Here is an 11,506-nt window from a genome sequence, read left to right on the forward strand (position 1 = left end):
CATATACCTTGCATTGTTCTGTGTCAGTGTTAGATTATGTATTGGGTTTTAAATTCTTCAAATAATTCTGGATGCTGTATGAGAAATTCAATGCTATTGTAAATGTAGAGACCTGGAAGGCTAAGAAGATTATTTCTCGAGAAAACACCTCTACAAGTCTGTATTGGGTTTTAAATTCTTCAAATAATTCTGGATGCTGTATGAGAAATTCAATGCTATTGTAAATTTAGAGACCTGGAAGGCTAAGAATATTATTTCTCGAGAAAACACCTCTACAAGTCTGTCTGTACTTCATACCTAGCATAGTTCTTAATGCAATCTTTCGTTTAAAGAATGAAGAATTAGAAAATGAACTATTTTCCCAGCAGACAATACCATATGATAATATTGATTGAACATTTGGAAAATATAATATCCTCAAAGTGGATACATCAACTGACTTTCGTAATATATTATTGGAATAGATAGTAGAGTTCAATCTTTTTTCCAGTGACTCAACCTGAACTTTCCATTTCACAGTACAGTCCACATGAACTCCAAGGAATTTGGTAGAGTTACTTACCGAAACACATACACCATCCATATACCATACACCATCCATATTTTACATGGTAATTCATAGTTAGTTCTATCTGTATGAAAAATAACACTCTGTTTCACTTGCATTCAAACTCAAATCATTTCTGTAGCACCAATCCTTAACGCTAATAAAGACCTCATTCAATTCAATTGTCACTACGCAAATCTTCCAAAATTTCGATTATATTTGTATCATCAACAAATATTATTACATCAAATGATTTATCAATATAGTATGGAAGATCATTTATATAGATCAAGAATAACAGATGCCCTAAAACACTCATCCGAAATAAATGTTTCAGAGTCTATTACTATTCGAACCTTCTGTTTTCTTTCTTTCAAATAGCTCTTTATAAGATCAAGTTGTTTACCTCTTATTTCGCAGGTTTCCAATTTTTTCAGTAGTTTTTCATGATTAAGACAATCAAAGGACTTCGACAAATCTAAAAAGAGATGTGGACGATAATGATTTTTACTTGTTTAATATGTTAAGCGAGAGAACACAAACACTGAATAGAACTGTTATTGTTATAATAGTTGAAATTCGAATTCAAAAATGGATTAATATGCAACTGTGAAACTCACCATGAGGCGGCTACTTCTAAGTAGAATGGCACTCATTTTTCTTGTCCTTTTTCACTAAACAAATACTATATAATTATAAAAATAGAACCAAAAAAAAAATCACAGTAATTTACTCTAAACACCAACAAACTTTAATCTCCAGCACACCCTGCACACCATAAACTTCTCAAAACGAACTGAATCTAGGTTGGGCGCGAACCAAGGTCTATAGATACACAGGTTGCATCGTAACTTATGAATACTGAATACTTATTGAATACTGAATGGATAACTTGTGAATTGATACTGAATTCCTATGAATATTTGTTTTATACTGAACTAGCTTTTGCCCGCGACTTCGTCCGCGTGGCGTGTTATAAAAGAGAGATCTTTGTGGGTGTTGGAGAAAAGTTTAAAAAATGCTTAATTTTATTATTTTTAAATTAGGTTATAGTATAAGTAGCTCAGCTGAATAATGTATTGTTATTAATTTTTAGATTATTAGTTTAGGATAATTTGGTTTCTTATAAATTTAGGATAAAACGATCAGGGGAGGCTATTATAACCCTAAAGTACCTATAGGCTTTCGTCTGGAGTTCAGAGGTGTGAATGTGAATGTCAGTCGGTATGAAAGTAAAAGTTTGACCACATGAAAACTAAAAACCGGCCAAGTGCGAGTCGGACTCGCGCACGAAGGGTTCCGTACAAAATTTTTTATTTTATTCTTATTTTCAGTATTTGTTGTTATAGCAACAATAGATATACATATTCTGTGAAAATTTCAACTGTCTTACTGTCACGGTTCATAAGATACAGCCTTATCTGTAAAAACGTGCAAGAAATCACGATTTTTGTATGGGAGCCCCCCTAAATATTTATTATATTTTTATTTTGAGTATTTGTTGTTGTAGCGGCAACAGAAAAACATCACCTGTGAAAATTTCAACTGCCTACCTATCAGCGTTCATGAGATACAGCCTGGTGACAGACGGACAGACAGACAGCGAAGTCTCAGTAATAGGGTCCCGTTTTCACCTTTTGGGTACGGAACCCTAAAAAGAGTAGCATGGAAGAGTGGTTCGGTTGGTGGGTGGCTGGTGCAACCGGGATAAGAGCTAGACAGAAATGTATTTAGGAAACATATTTATAAAATTTCCTTATAAACAACGTTTCTGGTCGTTCTGGAGGGTGGTGCGAGAATGACCAGACTGGATGGCGAACTTACGCGGGAGCACGCCACATATAACTGACCATGGGAGAAGCAGGGCTGTCGCAAATCAACTCCTGCTAGCGCGAGTGTTTGACCCTGCGACTTATTAATGGTCATGGCGAAACATACCTTCAATGGAAATTGTAGTCTCCGAAATTCGAAAGGAAGATCATTTGGGATTAACGGTATTCGCGGTATAAATACCGTTTCTCCCTTTGCAGACCCAGTTAAAATAATACCTTCGACAATATTACGATGCAAGACCCTGACTTGAAGTCTCGTGCCGTTGCATAATTTAGGTGGTTTCAAATTCCTGAGCAACATTACTGGTGCACCGACTCGTAATCTAAGACTGTGGTATGGAAGACCAGCTGGATTAATAGTGTTCAAAAACTCAACCGGATAGTGAACAGCGTCTTCTGTATGTATTACTGTATCTACTGATTTATATATCATTTCTTCACCTTCAAATGAATTTAGCAAAACGTCATTTATTAGTGCGGCGTGTTCATTTGTGGGTGATAAAATAGCTCTTTCATGCAGCCATTCTATAGGTTTATGTTGAATTCGAGCTATATTTGGATATACTTTATCTATTAATTCCGGGACTGTTGTAACTACAGTGCATAAATTTTCTGGTAAATTTATCAAACCGTCTTTTTCTGGGTATATGCCATTTCCTATTTTAAGTAGTATATTTGAAAAGTTACCTGCATTGATATCCCCTTTTAAGAGCACTCGCATATTTTTAGTTAAGTTAAGAATTTCAATAGATGGCCATAAAACTGATCTTTTTAAACATGCTTTGATCTCGTCTGCCCGAGTTCCCCTTGGTACAACCGGTAATGTTTGTCTGAAATCTCCGGCTAACAAAAGTGTCAAGCCACCCATCAGAGAGTTATTATCTCTCAAGTCTTGTAAAGTCCTATTCAACGCCTCAAAACATTTTTTATGAGCCATAGTGCTCTCATCCCAGATTATGATTTCAGCTTTACGTAAAACTTTGGCAAGATTGCTTTGCTTTGGAATATTGCAAATTGGGGTTTCCGAAATAGATAAATTAAGCGGTAACTTTAAAGCCGAGTGAGCAGTGCGACCTCCTTCCAATAAAGTTGCAGCAATCCCCGATGAAGCGACAGCTATGGCAATTCCACGATTGCTTCTAATCTTTGCAAGTATCAAATTAATGAGATAAGTTTTACCAGTTCCTCCAGGGGCGTCCAAAAAGAAAATTTTTCCGTCGTTTGTATTGATGTTTGCTATAATTTTATTGTATATCAATTTTTGTTCATCTGTTAAGCAATCCTCATTTGTATTAACAAATCTTTGCAATGTAGGGACATCATAGTTTAGTTCATTAATATATACTCCTAATTCATTATTAAATCCTTCCGATCTAGTCGGCTTTGGTAATCCGTACCCTTCTATTGCGCATCCACCTAGAGCTAAGCATGCTGTTTCTATCTCCAAAAGGCACCTATTGAAGATTTCATCCATGAGAGAGTTTACATCGCAAGCTGCTTGCCTCTCAATCTGTCTTTTGAAATCTTCAGAAAGATTTTCTCTGAATTCATTCCATAGACTGACAGGATCTGCAACTTGACAAAACACTAACAAAATAGTAAAGAGTTCTCTCATCATGAACGGAGACTGACAAAGGGCTGCCTCTTGAAGTGTTGTACGCCAATGTTGGTCATCTTCAAGTAATCCAAGGGCCTTGCAAGCAGATTTAAATGTTGGTTGTACAACACCGTTTATAGTCCTTAGTGATTCAAACGATGTTGGACCTCGAACTTCGTGTAAGAGCAATCGGAGGTGGTAGCACTCTGTATTATTCGGGTGTACGGTGTAAACCCTACCCAACGCGTGCTCTTTTTTAACACCTGGCCAACCATCTACATTTGCTCCTCGTTTTCTTCTTTCAAATTTATTATTGTTCCAAACATAATATGCCGGTACTTCACAGTATAATAAAGTTTTTGCAAAATCGTCGAATCTACATAGTTCAAAGAATGAGGTCAGTGTTGTTTTTGGTGGACTGGATACCCTATCAGCCAAATTAGATGGATTAAAATAAACTCTTTGACCGTTTTCTAAATGCACCGCCAGATGTATAACTGTAGGATATCGCTCATGAATAGGAAACCCAAGTATTCGCCAGACCGCTTCAGCACTACTTATATACCTTCCACTTTCATACATTTTCACCTCATCTTTCGAATCCTCCAGTGTAACAGTCGCTTGATCCGACCCCTTATTTACATATTTACAAATATATTTTATGGATTTTACGGAGTTACAGTACTCAACATTAATATGAGCATTAAATGTTCTCAAAAGAACCGCATTATATGGAACAACCCAGCGGTTGTCGAGCTCTACCCCGTTGATATGTACAGTAAAGCCACCATCCCCTGGAGATCGTCGCCTATATTGGGGATAGCCGTCATCACCGGTCTGTGTTTCTGAAAGTAAAGGTCTTGGAAACCGTTTAGAGCACACGCTATCTTTCATACACGGAGACTTGTTATTAAAGTTGCCACAGGGGCCATGTATCATGTTCGATCTGATTATTTGATAAAGTTTCGGATCAGCATCTGGATCCGGAATCTCTGCGCAAATAATATTGTCAATCATGTCAGCAGAAATGTGCTCAATTAGCCATAAAAGAATGTGTATGTGTGGGAGACCACGTTTTTGATATTCCACGGAATACATGTAACATCGAACTTCACCAAAGATTTTGCCCTTATTTATCAAATCCATCATTTTTTTTACTTTGAGGCGAAATATTCTTGCTATTAAATCATGGCGGTCGTAGGATTTTTGATTTGGGTGCAGTAGCTTTGTAATTTCTTCCCATTTAGGGTTGCAAGTAAAGGTGATAAATAAATCCGGGCGGCCATAGTGTCGGACGTATGTCATGGCGTCCTGGGTCCGCTCATGCATATATCTTGGCCCACCGGTGAATGAGGATGGCAGTACAACAATTTGACCTAACTGATTAGCTTCTACATCTTGTTGACCAATCGCATCTTTTAGGTGTATGTAGCTCTCAGCTCGGAGTTTTGCCTGATTGTACCTAATGAAATTAAGTCTCTCAGTCTCTATTTTGGCGTACTGGTCCACTATGTATTGGCTAAATAGAGCACCGAAGTAAAGCAGGTAGTTTTCTTCCCCCTCCCGTATCATTATGTGATATGAATAGAAACTGGCAGCTGAAACTGTCTTTTTCAGAGGTAGTTTAGTGTTGGGGTCCCGCTGTGATATACCAATCGAATAACCGTCTTCTCCGTGGCTGAACATTAACGGGTACTGTAAAGCATCGTATGACCGATGGAATTCACTTATGCGTTGTAGTTGACTACTGCGACTTTCTAATATAATATCCCGTTGCTCAAACTGTTGATCCAATAGCACTAATGCTACTTCATTGACAGCAGGGCTATTATAGCGTCCTCTGTGAGCACCTTGTGGATTTTTTTCCGCATGTATAACTACCTTGAACGTATCGCATGAAGCAGGCACCTTGTCAATAACACACTTTAGGTCTCTAATATAGGGATTGACTTCGTGTAACAATTTTTGAAGCTGCTTGACAATGTTTGGCTTCAAATGCGGATAGTTGGCTAGTCTTAAATTTGCTTCCCTTTCATCTTCTCCGACAAAATAAATCTGTAAAAACTGTGCTGCTTTTCCAGGTTCTGGTAATAAACTACCTGCTAAATGATACACCTGCCCTTGTACTTTAAATGTCGGCGTAAATCCATCACCTCCAACCTGTTTTCCACCAAAAGACGACATCTGAAAACAATTATTGTATTTACGGACATTAGCCATAAAATGCTTATGATCAGGATGGAGATCCATCAGTAAACTGTGAAGTGGTTCAGGAGGTTTACTGAGTGAATTGAGTTGAACTTTTCCGCTGCCGCAACAAAGTCCAGGGGTCTCGTCTTTCCACTTAAGCGCGTTACACCATTGACATTTCTGACTCATATTACCTATTGCTACTAATTTGTCACATTCGTAATCTATTTCGGGCTGATAAGACATTGCCGATTGACACTTAGTATTCCATGGGCGTGTTGTTACATTTGTATTATATCGAGTTTGAGCTGCTCGGTGTACTTCAGGGTGCTTCTCCTGATAAGCGGCAACAGATTTTCTGTGTACTTCAGGATGCTTCTCCTGATAAGTACCGGAAGACTTTCTGTGTACTTCAGGATGGTTCTCCTGATAAGTAGCAACATATTTTTTATGTACTTCAGGGTGCTTCTTCTGGTACGCGGCAACTGATTCTCTGTGTACTTCAGGGTGTTTCTCCTGATAAGTAGCAACAGATTCTCTGTGCACTTCAGGGTGCTTCTCCTGATAAACAACAACAGATTTTCGATGTACTTCAGGATTTTTACGCTGGTAATTAGCAGTAGCGTTTCTGTGTGGCACAGGATTATTTTGGACATATTTTTTCTGATTGCGATGAATTTGCATCTTTCTTGTTTTGTCTGTAAATCTAGCCCTACGTTTCTTAGTCTTCCTGACAGATGATGTACTCATTTCTAAAGACAGGTCAGCAGAAACTGCAGATTCTGATTCGGAAGAACAAATAGGAGGCACAACATCAAGTGCTTCACTATTTTTATTCTTTTTCGCCTTCGGTTCGTTTAGCCCTGGTTGATTGGACCTTAGTTTCACAACGTGTTCAATACCACCATGGGGTTAAATTCTTCATAAGGTAGGTAAACATCAAAATGCCCGTCGGATAGATTATTTTTGAAGCGAAGGCGTTTTATTGGGCGACCTTGAGTACCAACTTCAACATACAATTCACCGTTGCGATAAACTTGAAAAACGAAATTGTATATTCTCCCTGCCGCGATTAATTCACATAATCCACCATATGTGTTGCGTTTAATCATATCCGCTAAATATTGTTCTGCGGAACTGTAATTGTCACCGTTTATGTCGTGAGACATTATAGAAAATTCATCCCAATGTTCTACTACATAAACGACCACTTCTTGCCGTGTGGCAAAAGCATTTTCCTGAGTGCCGTACATCAGGAATGAAAGAGCTCTGAAAAGGCAAGCCCCATCTCCTTCCATTTCCACTGCTAATTGTGGCACTATCTCTCCGTTAATGTTTATATTTTCTACCTTCATTTTGAAAGATACTTTTAAAAGATACGAAAAGATAACAATTATTCCAACAAAATAAAAGAAACAATAACTAAATCAACCTATGTTGTTTATAAGAAACCACTAAGAATCAAATAAGAAATCGTAATAACCGAAATAAGAAAAAAAAATAGTAATTTTTTAATTTATTTTACGAACAAAATAAAGAAATCCTACAACAGAAAACTAATAAAGATTTTAAGCATCCAAGAACGGCGAAATGCCTAAGAACAAAATTAAGAAATCGTAAAGACTTAAAACCTACAATTATTCTAAGAACAAAATTTAGAAACTACAACAGAAAATTATTAAAGTATCCAAGAACGGCGAAAAGCCTATAAGAACAAAAATAAAAAATCTTGAAGTCTTATAACCTGCAATTATTTTAAGAACAAAATTTAGAATCTACAATAGAAAATAAAAAAAGCATCCAAGAACGGCGAAAAGCCTATAAGAACAAAATTAAGAAATCGTAAAGACTTATAACCTACAATTATTAGAACAAAATTTAGAAACTACAACAGAAAATTATAAGATAATCCAAGACCGTGAAATGTCCGCCTGGAAAATTCAACAGTAATCTACAACAGAAAACTACCTACTAAAGATTTAAACCATCCAAGAATAGTAAAAAGTTCGCCCGCAAAATTCAATATTTGACACGACCATCAACGACGTCTGCCCTCACGCGTCTGCCGCGTTCCGGTTGCTCACTCGGGTATCTGCGCCCCCCTCCGCGCCTCGCTACCGCTATTCCCGTTCCCATGGGAATTTTGGAAAATCCAATCATGACTTAACTTTGCATTCACTAAGGTATATGCATGTCAAATTTCAATCATCTAACTTACGCGGTTTAGATTTTTTCATACAAAAGTTTTTTCCCGCTAATTCCCGTTCCCGTGGGAATTTCGGGAATTCCTTTCTTAGTGCACCCCTACGGTACCTAAGCTACGTCCCTTCCAAATTTCAAGTGCCTACGTTTAGCCGTTTGGGCTGTGCGTTGATATGTCAGTCAGTCAGTCAGTCAGTCAGTCAGTCAGTTTCTCCTTTTATATATATAGATTATGCAAGCACTCGCTAGAGTGAGAGCATGGTGCGAGTAATCATAGAGTTGAACCACAGATGAATTCTGCTTCTCCCTGTATAATCCTTAACATTTGGATTGTCCTCTAAATGTTGACCTGCACTTGCCACAGGCGATCTCTTTTCGTCCACATTTTTAACTGGAATACTGTAAACGTGTTGCTTCATGAAAAAACCCTTTTTGTCTCCTTCCAGTGGCCTTAGATCTTCAATAGAGGATTTCTTATTTCCTTCCTTCGTTTTAAGGTTATCCTTTCATAAAGCACCACTTTCCCCTTATATTCGCAAATGAACATCGGCAATACCACGTACTAACGAAATCGCCACTTAACAGGAGAGGCAAAAACTGTAAAAAATCACGCTCTACTTATAGAATGTATCCAATAACTTTTGGCACATACTTTAAGATAACTCCACATGATCCCAGAAGAAAAAAAATTCGATTTGATGAATGAGCTGTTTATAAAGTTTGTTACGTATTATTGCAGTGATCAAATGAATTGGTTACGTGTTGTTACTCTCAACAAAGGTGTCTACACTTTGTGAATATTGTGATTGAAACGATCAGATATGAAAACATTTTTATTGAAAAAAAAAAAACAAAATATGAATCAAGGAACTTCGTTTTAGGAACTCGTGTGTGCAAAAAATCAGAGTACTCTTAGAACTTAAATTGAAAAATTTTCGAATATTGGTTTGACGATTTATTCATATCGCAAGTGTGATCATAAAATGCATGGTATTCAGGTTGAAGTGTTGTCTTTATTTCTTGCAAGTGTTCAAACTTTTGTTTCGTCATTTTCAGTTGTGAATGAAACAATCTTGATGGCTCTCAGTTCGGCTCAATTTCTTTCAATCTTTGGGGCAGATCTTTCATTTTGTCATCAAAATGGATCTTGTAACAAATTCTACCATTAGGACTACCATTAGGAAAATAGTGAAGCTCCCTTGAGTCGGTAACTGTTGGATCGTTTTTGGAGGGTCCTGGTCTAATACTTCTATAACGCATGAAATTGTTGTCTTCATAATTCCTAAACATGTCATGTGTCATGTACTTAGCAAGAAGAGGTGATGGTTTTTGTCTTGCTTCTCTTGTCAACCTAACATAGTCATAAGGCATTACGATTTCTTCATTTTTCAACTTCCGCTCAATTAAACTATGTACAGCATCACACTGTATTTGTGTGTCCCGGCTTTAAAGATTTTTGTGTTCTGACTTTTCTCTGTTGTACGGCATACTCTAGGAGAGCATTGGACATGACATTGTTTCTATTTTGGTGTGAACATCCATCGCTCCATATTATTATCGGCAAATCGTCCCGACAATATTCATGCAAATGATCAATTATTATTGTTGCGAACACTGAAGAACATAAACTTCCCTCAATTTCGCTCCACCAATAATTACAGCATTCATGATTTTGCAAATTATAGATAGTGAAGTTATGCACTTTAACCTCGTCTTGAAATAAAACTTGTTTGCATTGTTGACAGGACACATTTTAACGGCTTGGACATCCATGACGAAAACTGTCTACAACTACTGTGTCCTTACCTCACCAATTTAATGTCAGTCAGAACCGTTGAACAAGTTAGTCGGATCCGGGAGCCGGGATATGATATATGGAGATGAGTTTCGTGGATTCGTAGAGCCGGGAAGGAATGAAAACTAATCCTAACGCGTTGAAAACTCCACCGGTGCACCACCCTCTCGATGTCTCTATCAAATGAAATCCCTTGAATGTTCACTCGTGAGAAAGCCACAAGTAAAATTAGCAAACTCCCCAGAAAATGACTAACAAGTAAGTTAACTGATGAAAATGGTGGAATCACTGCGGAGTTGAACAAATCACTCTCCACAATGTAGAACACGATCTTAGATTGAGGAAGTGTAATTACTGGAATGAACAACTTTACTATTTCACGGCGAAATGATTTTCCCCTGGACTTTCGGCCCCAGAAACGGGTTTGAAACTATTGGAGTTCAATTACCAATTTTACTATTGTCCAATCACTTTGTAACTTTTTAACCAAAATTGTCTTTTCCAATCTGAATAACTAACTATCTAATACTACTGTGGCTTGAACCTGAAATAACTAACTATAATACTCCCTAAATCTGAATCTGAATATGAATCTCTAATGATGAATATAAATCTCTACTATGGCCTAAAACTGAATCTCTAATAAGGAATACTGATTTTGGGCCAGTTACACCTTTTTAAAACCTCGGTGGGGGGACGGTGAAAGAATTCGGCCCACGTGACTCCTCATGTCGACAAAAACCTCGTTTTTCGAGAAAATTCTCTCGGCGGAACGCAATCTAACACCTGGAAAAATATATCGGAGGTAAAAACGCCGAAATCAATAATTTCTTATATCATTTCAATCCGATAATTCGAGGCCCTGGTCGGTTGAAAAACATGAGGCATGGTCTTTTTCATTATCGCGGTGAACAATTAATAAATTAATTCCAATATTTGCGGAATATATCGGAATGATTAATTTGAACGGAAAACAATGAAATATTCTTTAGACGGAGCCTGATCATTCCTATGGGAATAATCAGACTTCGTTACATCCCCCCTGGTTCGGAAAAATTCAAGTTACGGTGAAACAGAAATTTGAATTCTAAAACCCGAATACTACCCTGTCTTATTACGCGGGATGTAGGGGAGGTACGGCTCTGACTGTGTTATATATATATATATATATATATATATATATATATATATATATATATATATATATATATATTCTTTTGAGAAAGAGCAATACAAAATATTAATTTCAAACAATCAAGCATATGTGTCGATGAATCTCAGTATTAGCAGAGGAAATGTAACGGGGCATCATACATTTCAACGTATGATACAAGAGAACAGAT

At 37.3% G+C, this 11,506-nt stretch overlaps 1 protein-coding gene across 1 annotated transcript; it reads right to left on the reverse strand.

Annotated features, from left to right (window-relative positions):
• Window positions 1-2,157: 2,157 nt before the first annotated feature.
• LOC123672761 lies at window positions 2,158-7,521 on the reverse strand. The gene is made up of 3 exons (XM_045607041.1): window positions 7,184-7,521; window positions 2,596-7,043; window positions 2,158-2,261 (listed from the first exon to the last, which is right to left on the reverse strand). The coding sequence occupies exons 1-3, from the start codon at window positions 7,519-7,521 to the stop codon at window positions 2,158-2,160; spliced, it is 4,890 nt and encodes a 1,629-aa protein (XP_045462997.1).
• Window positions 7,522-11,506: the final 3,985 nt, after the last annotated feature.

This window comes from Harmonia axyridis, chromosome 1 (genome assembly GCF_914767665.1).
Source record: "Harmonia axyridis chromosome 1, icHarAxyr1.1, whole genome shotgun sequence".
In the NCBI taxonomy this organism is placed as follows: Eukaryota; Metazoa; Arthropoda; class Insecta; order Coleoptera; family Coccinellidae; genus Harmonia; species Harmonia axyridis.